This window comes from Hemitrygon akajei, chromosome 8 (genome assembly GCF_048418815.1).
Source record: "Hemitrygon akajei chromosome 8, sHemAka1.3, whole genome shotgun sequence".
NCBI lineage: Eukaryota > Metazoa > Chordata > Chondrichthyes > Myliobatiformes > Dasyatidae > Hemitrygon > Hemitrygon akajei.
In genome coordinates, this window is record NC_133131.1 from 138295 (window position 1) to 163526 (window position 25232).

Genomic DNA, 25232 nt, shown 5'->3' on the forward strand with positions numbered 1-25232 from the left:
CATACGAGACCATAATAAATCTGATTCAGATTCCGATTCCCAATCCAGCCCCATCCCCATTCCTGTCTCCATCATCCATTCCACACCCTCATGCTCCACCCCAAAACTCCACCTCACCTGTTGCTTCCACTCCGGAGTGATCTTCTTGCAGTAGATCTGGACCATGTTCTTCATGTGTAGCTCCCTCAGCAGCTCAGAGGCCTGGGACACACCATTCAAGATTGTCATTCAACCATACACATGAACACAGCCAAGGTGCAACACAGAACTAACAGTCAGACACAGCACATGTAACCATGATAGCAAAAAAAAGTTACAAAAAAAGAAAATAAAAATAATGATATGGATCAAGTGCCTGAGTGGCTGTAGACTGAAGGTGCGTGATGTTGCCCTGGAGCTACGTTTCTGCAAGAACAGACTGTAGCAGTTCCTCACCTTGCTCCAGTGCAGCCACAAACAAACCCAATTCTGTTTGTTTTCTACCGAGTGAGGGGGGGCAGGGGTGTGGGGCCAGCCTCAAAGCCAGCTGCGCACAGCCAGCTCTGGCATCTTCTCTGGAGAGGCCACAACAGGCATGAATGGGGACCTGCTCCGCACCACAGCCGAGTACCCTTGCCATCAGTCTAATCAATGAACCAGTGTATCAAACTTGCAGTATTCTACAATACCAACGTCCAATAGGGTTGCCACCTCAAGAAAATGCCCGGCAATAATTACCATCGCTTGTTGACAGTGCACTGCCTGTGGCTGAAGCAAGCTGTAACAAAATGAACGAGTCCAGCTCCAATGCTATCCAGCAACTCGTATAAGGTCCCAGACACACAGCTTCCACATCCTTAAGCAGCCTTCAGCCAATGAGGTAACTTTCTCAGCGAGTTGTGATAGGAGGGAGTGTTCAGTGGGCAGGAACATATGGCAGACAGAGCCTCATTCACCCTCGGTAACCACAGCCCTGACAGAGGCATCTCACTCCTCTCCCCATGGGAATTACCAATTATAATGCAGAAACAAGCCACAGCTGGCTGAGTCAAGGGGAGGGGATCAGAGCCCGGCACTGGGGGGTGGGGGGTGGAACTTGGACCATAAGATATAGGAGCAGAATTAAGCCACCTAGTCCATTGAGTCTGCTCCGCCATTTCACCATGGCTGATCGATTGTTTCTCTCAGCCCCAATTTCCTGCTTTTCCTCCCTGGCCAGTCAAGAATCTATCAACCTCTGCTTTAAATATATATAAACACCTGGCCTCCACAGTTGCCTGTGACAGCAAATTCCACAGATTCACCATTCTCTTACTAAAGAAATTCTCTGCTCTAAAGGACACCCCTCTATTCCGAGGCTGTGTCCTCTGGTCTTAGACTCTCCCACTATAGGAAACATTCTCTCCAAATCCACTCTATCTGTGTCTGGTCCTGGACTCTCCCACCACAGGAAATGTCCTCTCCACATCCACTCTATCTGTGTCTGGTCCTGGACTCTCCCACCACAGGAAATGTCCTCTCCACATCCACTCTATCTGTGTCCTCTGGTCCTAGACTCCCCCACTATAGGAAACATCCTCTCCACATCCACTCTATCTGTGTCTGGTCCTGGACTCTCCCACCACAGGAAATGTCCTCTCCACATCCACTCTATCTGTGTCCTCTGGTCCTAGACTCCCCCACTATAGGAAACATCCTCTCCAAATCCACTCTATCTGTGTCCTCTGGTCTTAGACTCTCCCACTATAGGAAACATCCTCTGCAAATCCACTCTATCTGTGTCCTCTGGTCTTAGACTCTCCCACTATAGGAAACATCCTCTCCAAATCCACTCTATCTGTGTCCTCTGGTCTTAGACTCTCCCACTATAGGAAACATCCTCTCCAAATCCACTCTATCTGTGTCCTCTGGTCCTGGACTCTCCCACCACAGGAAACGTCCTCTCCACATCCACTCTATCTGTGTCCTCTGGTCCTGGACTCTCCCACCACAGGAAACGTCCTCTCCACATCCACTCTATCAAGGCCTTTCATCATTTAATAAGTTTCGATGAGGTCACCCTTCATTCTTCTGAATTCCAGTGAAGATGGGCCCAGAGCCATCAAATGCTATTTATACAATAAGCCATTCAATCCTGGAATCATTTTCATGAATCTCCTTTGAATCCTCTCCAGCTTCAACACATCTCTTTGGCTTTTATGTTGGTTTTGACTTCCTTTGTTGGCCACTGTTGTGTCATCTTACCTTTAGAATATTTCTTCCTCTTTGGGATGTGTATATCCTGAGCCTTCCACATTGTTTCCCAAAATTCCAGCCATTGCTGCTCTGCCATCAACCCAGCCAATGTCCTTTTCCTATCAGTTCTGGCCAACTTCTCTCTCAAACGTCTAATTCCCTTTACTCTACCGTTAAACTGATACATCTGACTTTAGCTTCTCGTTCTCAAATTTCAGGGTGAATTTGATCATATTCTGATCACTTACCCCTAATGCTTCTTTTACCTTTAGCTCTCAAATTTGCAGGGACACAGCATTGGTTTCTGGCCAGTGTGACAACTTTGTTCATGTCCAGCACAGTCAGAGCCAGGAACACAGGGACAGATCAACACTCTCTCAAGCCAAGTACTGGCACCACTGGTGGAAACAGTCACTTACCTCAGAGAGAGCTGGAGGAGGCACTGGCCACGATTTATCCAGAACGTTCTTTGGCAAGTTGCGTTTCAAATTCATCAGGAAGGAGCATCTGACATAATCCACAAAATACTCATTCTCTGGACAGCGCGGTTTGTGCCGGTTAATGAAACCCTTGATAAACCTGGAGGGAGAGAGGGAGGGTAAGGGGGGAGGTGAGGGTAAGGTAGGGCGATGGCAGAGGACAAGGGAGTAAGGGAGAGAGAGAAGGGAATGGGGTGAGGGAGGGAGGGAGAGGGTGATGGAGAGAGAGTAACAGAGAGGGATGGTTAAGGCAAGCCTGGGTCTGGGTGTAACTGGCTCCTATTCAACCTCTCTGCCAGTGCCTCTGCACCTACCAGGCATGGAGTGAGTGGATTCTGCATGGGGAGGAATAGGCAGCCTTTTCCCCTCCCTGCAACCATTGACTCTGGGTGACCTGATCCTGAGCCATCTGCGGGTTACTGGCGACACTGGTGGTGGAGATGGCACCGAATGAACAGCATTATCGGTGACAGTGGCTGTTCGGCCCCTCTGGCTGCTGCTGGTCCATCCACTCACAACTGACATTTCAGGGCAAGACTCTTTACCAGGACTGAGGCTTTATAAAGCATTGGTCAGACTGCTCTTGGAGTAGTGCTAGCAGTCTTGAGCCCCTTACCCAAGAAAGCTGAGCTGGTGTTGGAGAGGGTCCAGAGGAGGGTCACAGGAATGAAGGGGTAAAGTATGAGAAGTGTCTGATCCTCTGGGCCCGTACTCACTGGAGTTTAGATAAATGAGGGGGAATTCCACTGAAACCTACTGAGCATTGAACGGCCTAGATAGAGCGGACATGGAAAGGGTGATTCTTATCGTGGGGGAGTTTAGGATCAGAGGGCATGGTCTCAGAATAAAGGAACATCCATTTAGAAGAGATGAGGAGGAATTTCTTTAGCCAGAGGGTGGTGAATCTGTGGAATTCATTGCCACGGTTGATAGATTCTTGACTTTTCATTGTGTCAAAGGTTACGGGAAGAACGCGGGAGAGTGGGGTTGAGAGGGATAATAAATCAGCCGTGATGGAATGGAAAACTAGATTGATGAGTTGAATGGCCCAATTCTGCTTTTGTCTTATGGACTGGAATGGAAAGTGGGCATTTACATTTCCACCAATCACCTACCAGCTTCTCACTTCATCCCCCCCTCCTCCAACCACCCACCTTCCCTTCACCCGGTCATACTGTAACCTGCTAACTTGTACACCTCCCCCTCCCCCTATCTTCTTATTCCAGCTTCTTCCCCCTTCCTCTCCAGTCCTGATGAAGGGTCTTGGCCCAAAATGTCGGCTGTTTATTCCTCTCTGTAGCTGCTGCCCGACCTGTTGAGTCCCTCCAGTGTTTCGTATATGTTATATCTGATTTGCAGCATCTGCAGAATCTCTTACAGCTCCTGTAACGGGGTACTCATGTCTGGCCAAGTTGTGGTCAGAGATTGGCGGTGAGGGTCTGGCCGATGGGGATTCCAGGGACAATGGTTGGACTCTGGAATATTTAGTGTGAATGTTTTACACCTGTCTGGGGCCTGATATCCCCTGTCCCACCCGATATCTCCCCACCCCTTCCAGCACGAGCTGAAACCCCGCGCTCTCCGGCCCTGTCTCAGAGAAGCAGGCCTGTTCCGCGGCCCAGGTCACGGGGAAAGGTGGGGGCACCCCCTCACCTGCGGATGGTGTTTGCAGCGTTTCTCCTGCGTGCTGCCACACGGCGCCCCATCTCCCCTCTCCACCACGACTGGATGGTGATTGCTGCAGGGAGAAAGAGCACGGGTCAGGCCAGATGGACATCCTTCCATTGATCAATACACCAACCTCTGACCCTTGATCCCACCACCCCGACCCCTGACCCTGAGCCCCTCACCACCCTCACACTCAAGCTGTGCTTACACCTGTCAGGGTCAGGCTGGTGTTACACACGCAGTACCAGCACAAGAACTCAGTTAACACACGCTACCACCCACTCCTCACCTCCTGCCAACTTTCCCCGCCTATTCATTTCTCTTAAAATCAGCCAGGCGCTTTCCTCCCCTCCTTGAGGCAGCGTCTCAAAGACTCACCCCCACAGAAAACATTTACCCATCTCCTGGCGTGAGGTTCTCCCACGAGGAAACACCCTCTTCACGTCCATCTGTAGATACCCCTCAGGACCTTCCATGTTTCAGTCGTACCCATCCCCGCCCCTAACCCCGGCCGGTACAGCCAGTTCTCACTCTCACATTCTTTCCAGTCCATAAGACATAGGACCAGAATTAGGCTGCTCGGCCCATCAACTCTGTCATTCCATCATGGCTAACCCCATTCTCCAGCCTTCTCCCTGTAACCTTTGACACCCAGATTGATCACAAACCTATCAACCTCTGCTTGAAATATACCCAGTGACTTGGCCTCCACAGTCGCCTGTGGCAACGAATTCCACAGGTTCACCATCCTCTGGCTAAAGAAATTCCTCCTCATCTCTGTTCTAAATGGATATCCTTCTGTGGAAACATCCTCTCCACATCGACTCCCCAGATCTTTCAATATTCAGTGGGCTTCAATGAGATTCCCCCTCCTTCTTCAGAACTCCAGTGAGTACAGGCCCAGAGCCATCAACGCACTTCATATGTTAACCCCTTTCATTCCCAGGACCATCCTCTAGGCCCCTCAATACCAGCACATACTTTCTTAGAAAAGGGACACAGAACTTTTCACAACACTCCAAGTGTCTGACCAATGCCTTATAAAGCCTCAGCATTACATCCGTACTTTTATATCCTAGTCCCCTCAAAAGAAACGTTAACACTGCACTTCCTTCCTCACCACTGACTCGACCTGCAAGATAACCCTCAGGGAATCCTGCATGAGGACTCCCAAGTCCCTTTGCACTCCTGATTTGCCAACCCCAGACAGTAGTACTGTACACAGACCCCAGAATACTGGGCCAAGGTAACATCATTAACACCTCCCTACCCCAAGGGACTGCAGCTGAAGCAGTCCAGGCTGTTCTTGAGGAGGGTTGGTGCACAGAAGTGACTACTGGGCTCAGAGAATGTCCAACAAGGTTTCCACAAGTCCAAAAGCTGTAGGAGCAGAATGGGCTGAATGGCCTAATTCTACTATTCCATCATGGCTGATTTATTATTCCTCTCAACCCCATTCTCCTGCCTTCTCCACTAATCTGTTGATGCCCTGACTAACCAAGAACCTATCAACCTTCGCTTTCAATATACCCTGTGACTTGGCCCCCACAGCCATCTGTGCCAGTGAATTCCACACATTCACCACCCTCTGGTTCGACAGACAGCAGCTGCTCACTTCCCTCCTGACCTGCTAACCTCTGCCCACCGTCAAGAGGTGGCAATGTCTTGGACTGAGGAATCTGCCACCTGGCGGTGAGAGCAGGAAGGATTTCTTCTCCGTATCAACGAGGAGTCCTCAGGCTTGCCTCCGTGGAGGGAGAGTCAACAAAGACCTTCTACTCCGGAATGGCATGGGGTGAGGCAACAAATCTGCCATGACACAGATAAGGAACAGCACAAGAGGGGCAGAATGGCCTGTCCGTTTCCATTTCCATTGTTTTTAAACAGGTTTCTGTGACAAAACAGTGCTGGTTCACCAGCGTGCAGTACCGTCACCAACAGCTCACCTGAGGATCGCAGCTTCTGGTATTTCTGCCTCTGGTGGAATCCGCGCCATTCCGCCTGGATCTTCGTGGCTGTGGGAGGGGAGGGTTTCTGTGATTGCAATGCCAACTCCATCCAATATCAGCCCCACCAGGCACTCCCATCCCACAGAACCCTCCACCAACGCATTCCACCCCATCCTGCCCTCCCTTCTGCAAACCACTCACATCCCCTGTCTCACACCCACCCACATCCCTGTCCTCGCACCTGCCTGTGTCCCCGTCTCGTCTCGCACCCGCCCAATGGGTTCCTCTGGCCCCTCCCAAGTCCTTCTGTAATCACAGCACCATGACCCCTGTTCAATTCCTGTTGAACTGTGCTGAGTTTGTCTGTTCTCTACGTCTGCATGGGTTTCCTCCCACAGTCCATAAACCTACGGGTTAGGATCAGCAGGCGGGTTGACACTTGCGCTGCACCCCACCCCCCCAGAATATCGTTGGGCTGTGTTGGTTGTTATCTAACCGAAAGCAGGCACGTTCTGCCTTCTCCCCTCTCCCATCGGGCAGAGGGGCCCAAAGCCTAAAAGCACATCTCAGCAGGCTGGTGTCGGACTATTGTTAGAATCAGATGGGCTCTGGACCTCATTACCTACCTTGCTGTGCTCTTTAGAGAGAGAGCGCGGAACAGGCCCTTCCGAACGAGCCGCACCATCCAGCACCCCACTCATTGAACCCTAACCCAATCACGGGACCTACCGATGGAGGAAGGAAACCGGAGCACCCAGAGGAAACTCCCTGGCTCACAGGTGGGATCACACAAACTCCTTTCCGGCGACATCCAAATTAAAGTCTGGCCTCCAGCATCCCACCCTGTAATAGCATCACACTAACCAGTATGCTACTGTGGTGTCCTCAAATGCAATGCCCAGACAGGGACTTGAACCCTTGAGCCTCATGTTAAAAGTCTGATGCTTTACCCATGACCTACCCAGGAACCTGATAGTCTGCACATTCCCTGTAACTGTACACTCTATTCTGCGTTCTGTTATTATCTTACCACAATGCTCTTTGGAAATGAAATGATCTCTCTGAACAGAACGCAAGACAAGCTTTTCACTCTACTTCAGTATGTGTGACAAGAATAAACCAGTTTCCCAATTCTTCAGCCGCACCACACCGAGACTCCCGTCTGGCCTCGCACAGATCCGACCCCACTGCCGCAGATGAGACTGCAGTGGCCGTCAGTGACAGCGGTGCACCAGGAGGTTAAACAGGCTGTCACCGGGAGCTGGTGCCCGAGCCAGAGGTGCAGACCACACCAGAGAAGGCTGAGCACGGACACTCACCGATTGAGTTCTTCTGTAGCTGGAAGGCATCTTCTGTGGCAAACAGGGTTTTGGGAAAACGGATGAATATCTTTGTTCTGGAACACAGAGGAAAAGGAATCAAACAGGCAGAGAGCAGGGAGACAGAGAGGCAGGGTAACAGGCCTCTCCCCAGTGAAGAAACTGACTCTCCCCTGGGTACAGTCCCTCATGTACAAACTCTTCCTGAGGTCTGGTCCCTCCTGACGTACCGACTCTCCCCCCCCCCCCGGGGTACAGTCCCTGACATACCGACTCTCCCCAGGGTACAGTCCCTGACGTACCGACCCCCCCCCCCCCAGGGTACAGTCCCTGACGTACCGACTCTCCCTGGGGTACAGTCCCTGACGTACTGACCCCCCTCCCCAGGGTACTGTCCCTGATGTACCGATTCTCCCCGGGGTACAGTCCCTGATGTACTGACCCCCCCCTCCCCCGGGGTACTGTCCCTGATGTACAGACCCCCCCCCCCCCCCCCCAGGGTACTGTCCCTGATGTACCGACTCTCCCCGGGGTACAGTCCCTGACGTACCGACCCCCCCCCTCCCCAGGGTACTGTCCCTGATGTACCGACTCTCCCCGGGGTACAGTCCCTGACGTACCGACCCCCCCCCTCCCCGGGGTACTGTCCCTGATGTACTGACCCCCCCTCCCCGGGGTACTGTCCCTGATGTACCGACTCTCCCCGGGGTACAGTCCCTGATGTACCGACTCTCCCTGGGGTACAGTCCCTGATGTACTGACCCCCCCCTCCCCAGGGTACTGTCCCTGATGTACCGACTCTCCCCGGGGTACAGTCCCTGACGTACCGACTCTCCCTGGGGTACAGTCCCTGACGTACTGACCCCCCCCTCCCCAGGGTACTGTCCCTGATGTACCGACTCTCCCTGGGGTACAGTCCCTGACGTACCGACCCCCCCCCCCCCCAGGGTACAGTCCCTGACGTACCGACTCTCCCTGGGGTACAGTCCCTGACGTACTGACCCCCCCTCCCCAGGGTACTGTCCCTGATGTACCGATTCTCCCCGGGGTACAGTCCCCTGATGTACTGACCCCCCCCTCCCCGGGGTACTGTCCCTGATGTACAGACCCCCCCCCCCCCCAGGGTACTGTCCCTGATGTACCGACTCTCCCCGGGGTACTGTCCCTGATGTACAGACCCCCCCTCCCCGGGGTACTGTCCCTGATGTACTGACCCCCCCCCTCCCCGGGGGTTCTGTCCCTGATGTACCGACTCTCCCCGGGGTACAGTCCCTGATGTACCGACTCTCCCTGGGTACTGTCCCTGACGTACTGACCCCCCCCCTCCCCGGGGTACTGTCCCTGATGTACCGACTCTCCCCGGGGTACAGTCCCTGTCGTACCGACTCTCCCTGGGGTACAGTCCCTGACGTACTGACCCCCCCTCCCCAGGGTACTGTCCCTGATGTACCGACTCTCCCCGGGGTACAGTCCCTGACGTACCGACTCTCCCTGGGGTACAGTCCCTGACGTACAGACCCCCCCCTCCCCGGGGTACTGTCCCTGATGTACCGACTCTCCCCGGGGTACAGTCCCTGATGTACCGACTCTCCCCAGGGTACAGTCCCTGACATACCGACTCTCCCCAGGGTACAGTCCCTGACGTACCGACCCCCCCCCCCCCCCAGGGTACAGTCCCTGATGTACCGACTCTCCCCAGGGTACAGTCCCTGACATACCGACTCTCCCCCGGGGTACAGTCCCTGACGTACTGACCCCCCCTCCCCAGGGTACTGTCCCTGATGTACCGATTCTCCCCGGGGTACAGTCCCTGATGTACTGACCCCCCCCTCCCCGGGGTACTGTCCCCTGATGTACTGACCCCCCCCTCCCCGGGGTACTGTCCCTGATGTACCGACTCTCCCCGGGGTACAGTCCCTGATGTACCGACTCTCCCTGGGGTACAGTCCCTGACGTACTGACCCCCCCCCTCCCCGGGGTACTGTCCCTGATGTACCGACCTCTCCCCGGGGTACAGTCCCTGACGTACCGACTCTCCCTGGGGTACAGTCCCTGACGTACTGACCCCCCCTCCCCAGGGTACTGTCCCTGATGTACAGACCCCCCCCCTCCCCAGGGTACTGTCCCTGATGTACCGACTCTCCCCGGGGTACAGTCCCTGATGTACTGACCCCCCCTCCCCAGGGTACAGTCCCTGACGTACTGACCCCCCCCCTCCCCAGGGTACAGTCCCTGACGTACTGACCCCCCCCCCCAGGGTACTGTCCCTGATGTACAGACCCCCCCCCCCAGGGTACTGTCCCTGATGTACAGACCCCCCCCCCCCAGGGTACAGTCCCTGATGTACAGACCCCCCCCCTCCCCAGGGTACTGTCCCTGATGTACCGATTCTCCCCGGGGTACAGTCCCTGACGTACTGACCCCCCCTCCCCAGGGTACTGTCCCTGATGTACAGACCCCCCCCCCCCCAGGGTACTGTCCCTGATGTACCGACTCTCCCCGGGGTACAGTCCCTGATGTACCGACTCTCCCTGGGGTACTGTCCCTGATGTACCGATTCTCCCCGGGGTACAGTCCCTGACGTACTGACCCCCCCTCCCCAGGGTACTGTCCCTGATGTACAGACCCCCCCCCCCCCAGGGTACTGTCCCTGATGTACCGACTCTCCCCGGGGTACAGTCCCTGATGTACCGACTCTCCCTGGGGTACAGTCCCTGATGTACAGATCCCCCCCCCCCCCCAGGGTACTGTCCCTGATGTACCGACTCTCCCCCGGGGTACAGTCCCTGATGTACTGACCCCCCCCCCCCAGGGTACTGTCCCTGATGTACCGACTTCTCCCTGGGGTACTGTCCCTGACGTACCGACTCTCCCTGGGGTACAGTCCCTGACGTACTGACCCCCCCTCCCCAGGGTACTGTCCCTGATGTACCGACTCTCCCCGGGGTACTGTCCCTGACGTTACCGACTCTCCCTGGGGTACAGTCCCTGACGTACTGACCCCCCCTCCCCAGGGTACTGTCCCTGATGTACCGATTCTCCCCGGGGTACAGTCCCTGACGTACTGACCCCCCCCTCCCCAGGGTACTGTCCCTGATGTACAGACCCCCCCCCCAGGGTACTGTCCCTGATGTACAGACCCCCCCCCCCCCAGGGTACTGTCCCTGATGTACTGACTCTCCCTGGGGTACTGTCCCTGACGTACTGACCCCCCCTCCCCAGGGTACTGTCCCTGATGTACAGACCCCCCCCCCCCCCAGGGTACTGTCCCTGATGTACAGACCCCCCCCCCCCCCAGGGGTACTGTCCCTGATGTACTGACTCTCCCTGGGGTACAGTCCCTGACGTACTGACCCCCCCTCCCCAGGGTACTGTCCTGATGTACCGACTCTCCCTGGGGTACAGTCCCTGACGTTACCGACCCCCCCCCCCCCCCCAGGGTACAGTCCCTGACGTACCGACTCTCCCTGGGGTACAGTCCCTGACGTACTGACCCCCCCTCCCCAGGGTACTGTCCCTGATGTACCGATTCTCCCCGGGGTACAGTCCCTGATGTACTGACCCCCCCCTCCCCCGGGGTACTGTCCCTGATGTACAGACCCCCCCCCCCCCAGGGTACTGTCCCTGATGTACCGACTCTCCCCGGGGGTACTGTCCCTGATGTACAGCCCCCCCCTCCCCGGGGTACTGTCCCTGATGTACTGACCCCCCCCCTCCCCGGGGTACTGTCCCTGATGTACCGACTCTCCCCGGTGGTACAGTCCCTGATGTACCGACTCTCCCTGGGGTACAGTCCCTGACGTACTGACCCCCCCCCTCCCCGGGGTACTGTCCCTGATGTACCGACTCTCCCCGGGGTACAGTCCCCTGACGTACCGACTCTCCCTGGGGTACAGTCCCTGACGTACTGACCCCCCCTCCCCAGGGTACTGTCCCTGATGTACCGACTCTCCCCGGGGTACAGTCCCTGACGTACCGACTCTCCCTGGGGTACAGTCCCTGACGTACAGACCCCCCCCTCCCCGGGGTACTGTCCCTGATGTACCGACTCTCCCCGGGGTACAGTCCCTGATGTACCGACTCTCCCCAGGGTACAGTCCCTGACATACCGACTCTCCCCAGGGTACAGTCCCTGACGTACCGACCCCCCACCCCCCCCCAGGGTACAGTCCCTGATGTACCGACTCTCCCCAGGGTACAGTCCCTGACATACCGACTCTCCCCGGGGTACAGTCCCTGACGTACTGACCCCCCTCCCCAGGGTACTGTCCCTGATGTACCGATTCTCCCCGGGGTACAGTCCTGATGTACTGACCCCCCCCTCCCCGGGGTACTGTCCCTGATGTACTGACCCCCCCCCTCCCCGGGGGTACTGTCCCTGATGTACCGACTCTCCCCGGGGTACAGTCCCTGATGTACCGACTCTCCCTGGGGTACAGTCCCTGACGTACTGACCCCCCCCTCCCCGGGTACTGTCCCTGATGTACCGACTCTCCCCGGGGTACAGTCCCTGACGTACCGACTCTCCCTGGGGTACAGTCCCTGACGTACTGACCCCCCCTCCCCAGGGTACTGTCCCTGATGTACAGACCCCCCCCTCCCCAGGGTACTGTCCCTGATGTACCGACTCTCCCCGGGGTACAGTCCCTGATGTACTGACCCCCCCTCCCCAGGGTACAGTCCCTGACGTACTGACCCCCCCCCTCCCCAGGGTACTGTCCCTGACGTACCGACTCTCCCTGGGGTACAGTCCCTGACGTACTGACCCCCCCCCCAGGGTACTGTCCCCTGATGTACAGACCCCCCCCCCCCAGGGTACTGTCCCTGATGTACAGACCCCCCCCCCCCCCAGGGTACAGTCCCTGATGTACCGACTCTCCCCGGGGTACAGTCCCTGACGTACTGACCCCCCTCCCCAGGGTACTGTCCCTGATGTACAGACCCCCCCCTCCCCGGGGTACTGTCCCTGATGTACAGACCCCCCCCCTCCCCAGGGTACAGTCCCCTGATGTACCGATTCTCCCCGGGGTACAGTCCCTGACGTACTGACCCCCCCCCCCCCAGGGTACTGTCCCTGATGTACAGACCCCCCCCCCCCCAGGGTACTGTCCTGATGTACCGACTCTCCCCGGGGTACAGTCCCTGATGTACCGACTCTCCCTGGGGTTCTGTCCCTGATGTACCGATTCTCCCCGGGGTACAGTCCCTGACGTACTGACCCCCCCTCCCCAGGGTACTGTCCCTGATGTACAGACCCCCCCCCCCCAGGGTACTGTCCCTGATGTACCGACTCTCCCCGGGGTACAGTCCCTGATGTACCGACTCTCCCTGGGGTACAGTCCCTGATGTACAGATCCCCCCCCCCCCCCAGGGTACTGTCCCTGATGTACCGACTCTCCCGGGGTACAGTCCCTGATGTACTGACCCCCCCCCCCCCAGGGTACTGTCCCTGATGTACCGACTCTCCCTGGGGTACAGTCCCTGATGTACCGACTCTCCCCGGGGTACAGTCCCTGATGTACTGACCCCCCCCCCCCAGGGTACTGTCCCCTGATGTACCGACTCTCCCTGGGGTACAGTCCCTGATGTACCGACTCTCCCCGGGGTACAGTCCCTGATGTACTGACCCCCCCCTCCCCAGGGTACTGTCCCTGATGTACCGACTCTCCCCGGGGTACAGTCCCTGACGACCGACTCTCCCTGGGGTACAGTCCCTGACGTACTGACCCCCCCTCCCCAGGGTACTGTCCCTGATGTACCGACCTCTCCCCGGGGTACTGTCCCTGACGTACCGACTCTCCCTGGGGTACAGTCCCTGACGTACTGACCCCCCCTCCCCAGGGTACTGTCCCTGATGTACCGATTCTCCCCGGGGTACAGTCCCTGACGTACTGACCCCCCCTCCCCAGGGTACTGTCCCTGATGTACAGACCCCCCCCCCCCCCAGGGTACTGTCCCTGATGTACAGACCCCCCCCCCCCCAGGGTACTGTCCCTGATGTACTGACTCTCCCTGGGGTACTGTCCCTGACGTACTGACCCCCCCTCCCCAGGGTACTGTCCCTGATGTACAGACCCCCCCCCCCCCAGGGTACTGTCCCTGATGTACAGACCCCCCCCCCCCCAGGGTACTGTCCCTGATGTACTGACTCTCCCTGGGGTACAGTCCCTGACGTACTGACCCCCCCCTCCCCAGGGTACTGTCCCTGATGTACCGATTCTCCCCGGGGTACAGTCCCTGACGTACTGACCCCCCCTCCCCCAGGGTACTGTCCCCTGATGTACCGACTCTCCCTGGGGTACAGTCCTTGACGTACTGACCCCCCCTCCCCAGGGTACTGTCCCTGATGTACAGACCCCCCCCCTCCCCGGGGTACAGTCCCTTACGTACCGACTCATACTGACCCCCCCCCCCCCCCCCCCCGGGGTATAGTCTTCGAATACTTTGGCTCCCCCCAGGGTCTGTTCCCTGAATGCTCTGGTTCTTTCCAGGATTGGATTTGTGTTACAAACCATTCCTGCTTGTGGCTCACCTGCCGAGCTTGTAATCTTCTGGCTTGTATCCTAGGTGTTGTACCAGTGTTGCCACCCCCGTCGGCAGGGGGACCTCTCCAGTTGGGCCACGTCTGAGGGCAGAGAGACTTGTACCTGGAGAAGGTGAGCATTGGGTAGAGAATGTGAGCGTTGTACAGAATGTTAGCACTGGAGAGACAGAGAGTGGGAGCACTGGAGAGGGAGAGAGAGAATGGGAGCATTGGAGAGAGAGACAGAGTGGGAGCACTGGAGAGACAGAGGGAGAGAGGGAGCACTGGAGAGAGGGTGGGAGCACCGGAGAGACAGAGTGGGAGCACCAGAGAGACAGAGGGAGAGAAGGAGCACCGGAGAGAGGGTGGGAGCACTGGAGAGACAGAGGGAGAGAGGGAGCACCGGAGAGACAGAGTGGGAGCACCAGAGAGACAGAGGGAGAGAGGGAGCACTGGAGAGAGGGTGGGAGCACTGGAGAGACAGGGTGGGAGCACTGGAGAGAGAGAAAGGGAGCACTGGAGAGAGGGTAGGAGCACTGGACAGACAGAGTGGGAGCACTGGGGAGGGAGGGAGAGAGAAAAAAAGCGAGCACTGGAGAGACAGAGGGAGAGAGGGAGCACTGGAGAGACAGAGGGAGAGAGGGAGCACTGGAGAGACAGAGGGAGCGAGGGAGCACTGGAGAGACAGAGGGAGAGAGGGAGCACTGGAGAGACAGAGGGAGAGAGGGAGCACTGGAGAGAGGGTGGGAGCACTGGAGAGAGAGAGGGAGAGAGGGAGCACTGGAGAGACAGAGAGAGAGAGGGAGCACTGGAGAGACAGAGTGGGAGCACTGGAGAGAGAGGGAAAGGGAGCACTGGAGAGAGAGGGAAAGGGAGCACTGGAGAGAGGGTAGGAGCACTGGACAGACAGAGTGGGAGCACTGGGGAGACAGAGGGAGAGAGGGTGGGAGCACTGGAGAGACAGAGGGAGAGAGGGAGCACTGGAGAGAGAGAGGGAGCACTGGAGAGAGAGGGAGAGAGGGAGCACTGGAGAGACAGAGGGAGAGAGGGAGCACTGGAGAGACAGAGTGGGAGCACTGGAGAGAGAGGGAAAGGGAGCACTGGAGAGAGGGTAGGAGCACTGGGGAGACAGAGGGAGAGAGGGTGGGAGCACTGGAGAGACAGAGGGAGAGAGGGTGGGAGCACTGGAGAGACAGAGGGAGAGAGGGAGCACTGGAGAGAGAGAGGGAGCACTGGAGAGACAGAGGGAGAGAGGGAGCACTGGAGAGAGAGGGAGAGAGGGAGCACTGGAGAGACAGAGTGGGAACACTGGAGAGACAGAGGGAGAGAGGGAGCACTGGAGAGACAGAGTGGGAGCACTGGAGAGAGATGGAAAGGGAGCACTGGAGAGAGGGTAGGAGCACTGGGGAGGGAGAGAGAGAGAGAAAGGGAGCACTGGAGAGAGGTGGGAGCACTGGAGAGACAGAGGGAGAGCGGGAGCACTGGAGAGAGAGAAAGGGAGAATTGGAGAGGGGGTGGGAGCACTGGAGAGGGAGAGAAAGGGAGCACTGGAGAGACAGTGGGAGCATTGTACAGAAGTGTTGAAAAACGGACTTGTAACTTGGTTCACAGATTCCGAGGTAACCTGTCTGTCTTTGGCTGGAGGAGCCCACGTTCCATGTTAACGAAGAAGCAGGAGGCTGCAGCCCGCCACCCCCCCCCCCCCCCCGTCAGTACATTTGAAAAAGCTGCTCCATCATGAGGTTTAGCCTTCCCAGCATCAAGGACACCGTCAAAGGGTGACGCCTGAAAAGGTAGCATCCATCATTAAGAACCCCCATAACCCAGAACACGCCCTCTCCTCATTGCTACCATCAAGGTGGAGGTACAGGAGCTTCAAGATGCAAACTCAAATGTTGCAGGAACAGCTTCTTCCCCCTCTGACATCAGATTTCTGAATGGACATTGGACCCATGTACACTACCTCATTACTTTTCCTCTTCTTTGCAATATTTATTTAAATATATATATAAATTATATAGTGTAAATAAGAGGGAACTGACCCTTCAAGTCAGTATTTAGTAAATGCACCTTTGGCAACAATGACAGTCTTGAGTCTGTGTGGATACGTCTCTATCAGATTTGCACATCTGGACACTACAATTTTTTCTCATTTTTCTTTACAAAACTGCTCAAGCTCTGCGAGATTGCAAGGGGATCATGAGTGAACAGCCCTTTTCGTCCAGCCACAAATTCTCAATTGGATTGAGGTCTGGACTCTGACTTGACCAGTTAGCACATTAACTTTGTTGTTTTTAAACCATTCCTGTGTAGCTTTGGCTTTGGGATGGTTGGGTTTATTGTCTTGCTGGAAAATAAATCTTTCCCCAAGTCACAGTTCTCTTACAGACTGCATCAGGTTTACCTCCAGGATTTCCCTGTATTTTGCTGCATTCATTTTATACTCTACCTTCACAAGCCTTCCAGGACCTGCTGCAGTGAAGCCTCCCCACAGCATGATTTAGCCATCACCGTGCTTCACGGTAGGGATGGTGTGTGTTTCATGATGTGTGGAGTTTGGCTTACACCATACTTAATGTTTAGTCTGATAGCCAAGAAGTTCGATTTTGGTTTCATCAGACCATAGAACCTTCTTCCAGCTGACTTCAGAGTCTCCCACTTGCCTTCTGGCAAACTCTAGCCGAGATTTCATGTGAGATTTTTCAACAGTGGCTTTCTCTTTGCCACTCTCCCATAAAGCTGTGACTGGTGAAGCACCTGGGCAACAGTTGTTGTATGTGCAGTCTCTCCCATCTCAGCCACTGAAGCTTGTAACTCCTCCTGAGTTGTCACAGGTCTTTTGGAGGCCTGGCTCACTAGTCCCCTTCTTGCATGGTCACTCAGTTTGTGAGGGCAGCCTGCTCTAGGCAGATTCACCACTGTGCCATATTCTTTCCATTTCTTGACGATTGACTTAACTTTTGCCAGGATACTGACTCACCAGCAGATTGTGCTTTTACTACAATCAATTGGAACACCTTGACTGCACACAGCTGATCTCCATGAAAACTTCCAAGGGGCTGTATACACTCACAACATATACAATTCTTATCATATAGATCATAAGACATAGTAGAATTAGGCCATTCATCCCATCGAGTCTGCTCTGCAATTCCATCATGGCTGATCTTGGATCCTACTCAACTCCATACACCTACCTTCTCACCATATCCTTTGATGCCCTGACCGATCAGGGAACTATCAACTTCCGCCTTAAATATACGCAGGGACTGACCTCTACCACAGTCCATGGCAGAGTATTCCACATATTCACTACTCCTTACCTCTCTTCTAAAGGGTCACCTCTCAGTTTTGAGGCTGTGTCCTCTAGTTCTGGATACCCCCAAGATAGGAAGCATCCTCTCCAACCACCCTATCTCGTCCTTTCAACATCTGGTAGGTTTCAGTGAAATCCCACCCCCCCCTACATTTTTCCAAATTCCAGTGAATACAGGCCCAAAGCTGCCAAATGCTCCTCATATATTAACCCCTTCATTCCCAGAATCATCGTGACTAGCCTCTAGACTCTCTCCAATGACAACATGTACTGTATAATTTCCCATTGTAATGTTTAGATATGGCATTACTCTGTATTACACTGCACTGCTGCTGCTCATTGTAATTTTTATTTATTTTATTCCTCTGTATTACACTGTATATATTTTTCATTGTAATGTTTAGATATGTTATTACTCTGCATTGCAACATACTGCTGCTGCAAAACAGTAAATTTCTCACATGTGCCAGTGATTCTGATTCTGATTCGAGTTCTGGTGTCATTTCAGCCCCACCAACACCCTGGCTTATTAGATTTATTTAGAGGTACAGTGCAGAACAGGCTGTGCCATCAGCACCCACCGATCTAACCCTAGCCTAAACATGGGACAATTTACAATGGCCAAGGAAAACTGGAGCAGCCGACAGAAACTCACACAGCCACAGGGTGGCGGACACTTCTAGACAGCGTCACAATTGAACTGACAGCCCAAACTGTACCACTGTGGTCTTTGTGTACCTGGTGGGGAACAGTTCAGTCAGGGGATCTCCTGGATCTGATCCTGAGTCTGTCCAAGCCCACTGTCTGCCCCTCTTCCAAGGACCTGCCTGTACCTGGTGTCTGTGGAGAGGGAGCACACTTTATCTGACTAGTGTTGGGCTGGCAATCTGAAGGTCGTTAGGTTCGAGCCTCAGCCGAGGCAGCAAGGCACTGAACCACACACTGCTCCTGCACAGTCAGCGGCAGCGGCTGGTGCAGTACGGACAAGACAAGACTCCCTGGCAATCGTCTGGTAGTGGTGACAGCCACAGGGGCTGGACTGATGATCACGGTAATTTAAAATGTCTGATAAAATTATTCTGAACAAGCAATATTGAAATAAGTTTAAGAAAATCTAACTGAACTGCGATCATTCGTGGAGTGTTTCAGCACCATGTGGACAGGACATGGAGTGAGTGGGATTGCTGGTGTGTTCGGTCCAGGAATACGAGCTGGTACCCACCTCTGCAGGAAGATCTCGAATCTTCGCCGGTATGCAAACCCAGCTCTGCGCACCCGCAGGTTTTCCATCAGACCGAGATACTTGACCTGATGTCTGATCAGGACTTCATCAAACCTGCCTGGAAGAGCATTGGGACACGTCACTGATAGTGACATACTGTGTGCGCATACACCTACCCCACCTGTACACCATTTCATTCAGACACTGTGTACCCTCACCCCCTCTGCCTGTACATCAGTTCACCCAGACACTGTGTACACCCTGACCCCTCCACCTGTAGATTGATTCACCCAGTGTACCCTCACCTCCTCTGCCTGTACATCGATTCACGTACTGTGTGTACCCTGAACCCCCTCTGCCTGTACATCAATTCACCCAGACACAGTGTACACCCTGACCCCATCTGCCTGTACACGGATTCACTCAGACATTAACCACTCCGTCTGTGTAACCCAGCTACCTCGACCCACTCTCTGTTGTTGTAAGGTAGTGGTGTTTTATTGATGGAACTGGACTTTCTGGTGATGACGACCTCCTCGCCAGGGCTGTTCAGAAGCAAATGCTTTGAGAGGCTGGTCAAGGACTACACATGCAGCATGCTACCACCCACAATGGTCCCCCTACAATTCGCCTACCAACACAATCGATCGACAGATGAAGCAATAGCCACAGCTCTACACACCGTCCTTACACATCTGGAGAAGAAGGATGCTTATGTGAGAATGCTGTTCTTGGACTGCAGTTCAACATTCAACATCATAATTCCGCCCAGGCTCAACAAGAAGCTCAGAGAACTCAGCCTGCACCCCACCTTGTGTAGCCGACAAGTGGCAAGAATGGGCTTCCTCACCCCTGCCCCTCTGACCCTCATCACAGGAGACCCCACGACTGTGTCCTGAGTCCCCTCCTCTACTCCCTACACACCTACAACTGTGTTGCCACGCACAGCTTCAATCTCCTGATCAAAATTTACAAATGACACGACATCGGTTGGCTTTATTTCCAACAATGATTGAAAGGTTAACACCCTGACAGAGTGGTGCCAAGAAACCAACCTCTCCCTCAATGTCCAAAAAATGAAGGAGTTGATTGTGGATTACAGGAGGAACAAAAACAGGCTAGGCCCTATCGACATCAATGGGGCTGTAGTTGAGAGGGTGAGAAGTTTCAACGATCTCACTTGGTCTGTACATACTGGCTGTGTGGTGAAAAAAGCACAACAGTGCCTCTTTCACCTCAGACGGCTGAAGAAGTTCGGCACGAGTCCCCAGATCCTTGGGATTTTCTACAAGGGTACCAGAGCATCCTGACTGCCTGGTATGGGAACTGTACTTCCCTCAATCGCAAGGCACTGTAGAGAGTGGTGCGGACAGCCCAGTGCATCTGTGCATGTGAGTTTTCCTCTATTCAAGACGTTTACAGTAGCAAGTGCATAAAAAAGGCCCAGAGGATCATCTGGGACTCCAGCCACCCCAAACATAAACTATTTCAGCTGCTTCTGTCTGGGAAACCATACCACAGCATTAAGGTCAGGACCAACAGGCTCCGGGACAGCTTCTTTCACCAGGCCATCAGACTGATCAATACACACTGATCTGATTGCATATCTGACTGTACATACACATATACAAAACAATTCTGTATACCATCTTAGTGTCTGGGCAACATCCCCCCACGTTTCCCTTCCATAAAGGTTTCTACTCCCTCAAGTAAGAAATGGATATATTAGAAATAAAGTTCTAAATCTAATAATTCTAATTCTCTGGCATAGGGCTGATGTCCCCTGCTCTGTGCAACATCTGGGGTTTATTTCAACCTTCTTATTATCCCGTTTTGTGGGTCCTCAACCATCGAGAGTTCCTGTAACTGCCACAAAAGCAAACCCCAAGGACCAGGTGCCAACCTCACCTCCTGGTCCAATCTCCCCGTACTTCCATCAGCTCCTGATTCCCATATGCCAAACCAACAATCACTCCCTCGCCCTCCCACCAGTGGGCAAGGGGAAGAGAGAGAGGGGAACTAGGGGTGGGGGTGACTGGAGGAGAGAGTGAGACAAGGGACAGGGACGAGGGGGGTCGGGCTTTACCTGACTGCTTGGCATCGTTGGGTTTGATACAGCGCACGTAGGACGGATCTTTCGACATCAGAATCTCCATCAGCTTCGCCAGGCTGTTCTTAAACTGGGTGGCGGCCTGGGGGGGAGAGAGAGAGAGAGAGAGGGGGGTGAGGGGGAGAGAGGAGGGGGATGGGGATGGTGTGAGGGAGTGAAGGCAACCAGGAGGTGGTGAACAGGGGGATGCACTTTGAGCAAATGAGGAGGTGCCATGGGTAGGGGGACACAGTCACCTGCAGACAGTTCTTCCCCTCCCCCTCCCCCCCCCCCCGCCCCACAGAGATTGGGACGTGGCGACAGCAGACCTAAGGGAGCTGGAAACTGGGTATGGACACTGGTCCCACATTCTCCCCTCCCCACCTCCGATGGGACTCCCTCAAGAATTCCCATTCCCTAGGGCGGTGGGTAGCTACAGCCTGTGACCAATTTTCCCAAATGAGACAAATCCTTTGAGTAAGGAAAGAGTGTCTATCTACTGTGGGGAAGGGGACAGTGCCCCCCTCATTGCCTCCCCTACCCGCACCTTCCCGACACACCAACCCCTTTCCAGATTGGGGGCAGTGACCTCCGCACTCAACCTGGACCAGCCTGACCTTCCCAACGGGGGCTGGGGATGGTGTCAGAACTATCAGGCAATAGCCTGACCTCTGACCCTACATGTCTACCTATTGACCTCACCCTGACTTGACTTTGCTGCCTGGCCACTTCTTCCCAGCACCAACTCAATCTCAAAGGAGCTGCAGCTGGGTGTGGCCAAGGTGGAGATTGGGGTTTTCTCTTTGCCCCACCCCTCTCCCAAACATGACTCCCACCCTGGGGTCATCCCCCACCTTGCCCACTCACCGTCTCCGGCCTCTTCTTGTCCTCGGGCCCGGCCGGCGGGAAGCATTGACTAACGATGCGATTCCCAGAGTCACACATCGCCTGCAACACACCAGGGGTCAGCAGCACAAGGACAGTTGGTAGGGAAGGAGGATGAGGGGGTGGGCAGAAGGGGAAGGTCGGATGAGGCTTACAGAGTGAATGGGGGAAGGGTTAAGGGAAGGAGAAAGAGAATAGTGTAGGGTCCAGAGAAGGTCCACAGGAATAATTCCAGGAATTAAAGGGTACATTCTGGGAGTGTATGAGGAGCATTTGATGGCTCTGGGCCCGTACTCACCGGAACTTAAGACCATCCAGGGGGGATTTCACTGAAACCTATTGAACATTGAAAGGCTTAGATGCAGTGGATGTGGAGAGGATGTTTCCTATAGTGGGGGGGTCTAGGACCAGAGGACACAGATAGAGTGGATGTGGAGAGGATGTTTCCTGTAGTGGGGAGTCTAGGACCAGAGGACACAGATAGAGTGGATGTGGAGAGGATGTTTCCTGTAGTGGGGGAGTCTAGGACCAGAGGACACAGATAGAGTGGATGTGGAGAGGATGTTTCCTGTAGTGGGGGAGTCTAGGACCAGAGGACACAGCCTCAGAACTGAGGGACATCCATTTAGAGCAGAGATGAGGAATTTCTTTAGCCAGAGGCTGGTGCATCTGTGGAATTCACTGTCACAGGTGGCGGCCAGTCCATCGGGTACACGTAAGACAGAGTTGACTGGTTCTTGATTAGTCAGGGCATCGAAAGGTTATGGGAAGAAAGCGGGAGAGTGGGGTTGAGAGGGATCAAAGTCAGCAATGGTGGAATGGAGCAGACTTGATGGGCTGAATGGCCTGATTCTGCTCCTACATGTTATGGTCTGAAGTGTAGGAGAGAGGTGCTAGGGAGCAAGGGGGAGGGCTGGGTGAGGGGAGAGGGGGTAGGGATAAGACATTTTCCCTCCACCATCAGGTTTCTGAATGGACAATGAACACAAGTAAGTGACCACAATTTTTTTCTCTTTTTGCAGTACTTCATTTATTTAATATATATTATTTCTTATTGTAATTTTTTTATTACTATGTACTGCTGCCACAAAACAAGTTTCAGGACAGACGCCAGTGATGTTAAACCGGATTCTGACACAGTCCACAGGGAGGGGCGGTGCCACAGGTCAGCGAGTGAGGTGCTGGTCCCGGAGAGGCCATGGGTCACACAGGACGGCCTCGTGACCAGCCAGATCTATGGTCACCACAACAGACAGACAGATGATTACCCTGAGCAGCCTGGACTTCAATTGACAGGCCTGTCAAAATCCCACTGCCGGGGACACCCCGCTAGTGTAATGGTCTACACGATGCTGTTACAGCTCGGGGTGTCAAAGTTCAGAGTTCAATTCCCACGTCTCTGTAAGGTGGCTGCACATCCTCCCCATCAGTGCGTGGGTTTCCCCCCACAGTCCAAAGATGTACCAGTTAGTAGGTTCATTGTACATTGTCCTGTGACGAGGGGCTGGGCGTGGCTGTTCAGCCCATCGATCTTGTTTTTGCTTCAATAGTCTTATCAGGGAGAAGGCAGAAAATAGGGTTGAGAGGGTTAATAAATCAGCTGTGATGGAATGGAATGGCAGAACAGACTCCATGGGCCAAATGCACTAGTTCTGCTTCAATGTCTTATGGTTTTATGGGCCCTGGGCCCGTGTAGCCCGTTCCCCCACAGTGCTGCCTTTGTTCCCGTCGGAGGGTCTCTCTGACTCTGATCACCCATCAGGACAGGCCCCCCACACTCAGTGTACCAGTGCTGACCACCTTTACCCTCACACTCACCTCCTTCAGATTCCGGAACAGGAGGTCATTGTTCTTGTCGAGAAATCCTGCGGGAAGACATGGGCTGTGAGCAGGGTGCCAGCAGGGATTGTGACGTGCAGAGGCAGGTGGGAGACACGCTTACCTGTCACGTTGTAATTCACCTCGCCCGCATAGTGTAGCAGGCGGAAATCCTCCCGGGCCAGGGTCTTCCGCGTCTTCTGATCTCCCAACTTGTGCCTGACGACAGACAGAGCGTACGTTAGTTTACAGGGAGGTGTGAGGGGAGATGGGGAGGACAGAAAGAGACAGACAGAGAGAGAGAGAGTCAGACAAAGAGGGAAAGAGACAGACAGAGAGAGAGAGAGTCAGACAAAGAGGGAAAGAGACAGACAGCAAAAGAGACAGAGGAACGGGGGGGGGGGAGAGAGAATGAGAACAGAAGAGTAAGAGAGAGCGCACAGGGCGAAAGCAGAAAGCTAGTTCTGACTGTGCTGAGGCTCTCTGTGAGTTGAGTGCATGGTGGGGGGGGGGGGGTTTCATTTGCTGCATGTGGTGGGATGGCTTTGCCTGTGAGATACCCACACGGATCAGTGCGTACAGCTGTACATAGAGGTGGTAGAGAGGAGGATGGGGCCAGTTCACCTCATATGCTGAAGGGTGAACATGGGGGGGTAGCAAACAGCTACTCACGTTGTGAAGTGAGGGTGGGATCCCACTGTCTCCTCCAGCTTCTCCAGGAAGGTCAGATCAGTTGCATCACCAGGTCTTAAACACTCCTCGTCCTGGGAACAAGATCAGACGGCAGTCAATGCACAGCAAGATTCCACACAGAGGGTCTTGCGGATGAGTCTCGATGAGGTGAGGCTGAAGGTCAGTCGGTGTGTCGGGAAGGCAAGATGGAGGAGATGGAACGGTCAGTCAGCAAGTGAGGGAGGGGTGGGTCTGTAACCAGTGCAGGAGGATGGGAGGGGTGGGTTACATTGAGGGCTGACCGTGCAGACACAGCAGTAATTCCAGAATACTGGAAAACTGAAAATATCACTGCATCTTTTAAGAAATGAGGGAGGCAGAAGAAAGGAAATGATAGGCCAGTTAGCCTGATTCAGTAGTTGAAAAGATGCTACAAATGTATTACTGAGGATGAGGTTTTGGGGGACATGATAAAGTCAGCCAAGGTCAGCATGGTTCTTTTAGGGGGTAATCTTGCCCAACAAATCAGTTGGAATTCTTCATGGTAGTAACAAGCAGGATAGACAAAGGTAATGTTGTGTATTTAGATTTCCGAAATGCCTTTGACAAGGTGCTGCACATGAGGCTGCCAAACAAGATAAGAACCCATGGTAGATTGGAGCGACTGGACTTGTATACACTGGAATTTAGAAGGATGAAAGGGGATCTGATTGAAACGTATAAGATTATTAAGGGATTGGACACACTGGAGGCAGGAAGCATGTTCCCGCTGATGGGTGAGTCCAGAACCAGAGGCCACAGTTTAAGAATAAGGGGTAGGCCATTTAGAGCAGAGATGTGGAAAAACTTTTTCACCCAGAGAGTGGTGGATATGTGGAATGCTCTGCCCCAGAAGGCAGTGGAGGCCAAGTCTCTGGATGCATTCAAGAGAGAGTTAGATAGAGCTCTTATAGATAGCGGGGTCAAGGGATATGGGGAGAGGGCAGGAACGGGGTACTGATTGTGTATGATCAACCATGATCACAGTGAATGGCAGTGCTGGCTAGAAGGGCCGAATGGCCTACTCCTGCACCTACTG

The 25232-nt window shown here is 54.4% G+C and overlaps 1 protein-coding gene across 1 annotated transcript in view; it reads right to left on the reverse strand.

Annotated features, from left to right (window-relative positions):
* Nucleotides 1-25232, reverse strand: part of LOC140731526 (unconventional myosin-Ic-like) — a 92417-nt gene that overhangs the window by 16337 nt on the left and 50848 nt on the right. Inside the window, 13 exon segments of the mRNA XM_073052995.1 lie at nucleotides 118-201; nucleotides 2634-2793; nucleotides 4347-4431; nucleotides 6308-6376; nucleotides 7630-7706; nucleotides 14162-14220; nucleotides 14222-14276; nucleotides 18691-18808; nucleotides 20777-20882; nucleotides 21647-21727; nucleotides 23483-23529; nucleotides 23607-23701; nucleotides 24155-24246. Of these exon segments, the coding sequence (XP_072909096.1) occupies nucleotides 118-201; nucleotides 2634-2793; nucleotides 4347-4431; nucleotides 6308-6376; nucleotides 7630-7706; nucleotides 14162-14220; nucleotides 14222-14276; nucleotides 18691-18808; nucleotides 20777-20882; nucleotides 21647-21727; nucleotides 23483-23529; nucleotides 23607-23701; nucleotides 24155-24246 (1128 nt within the window).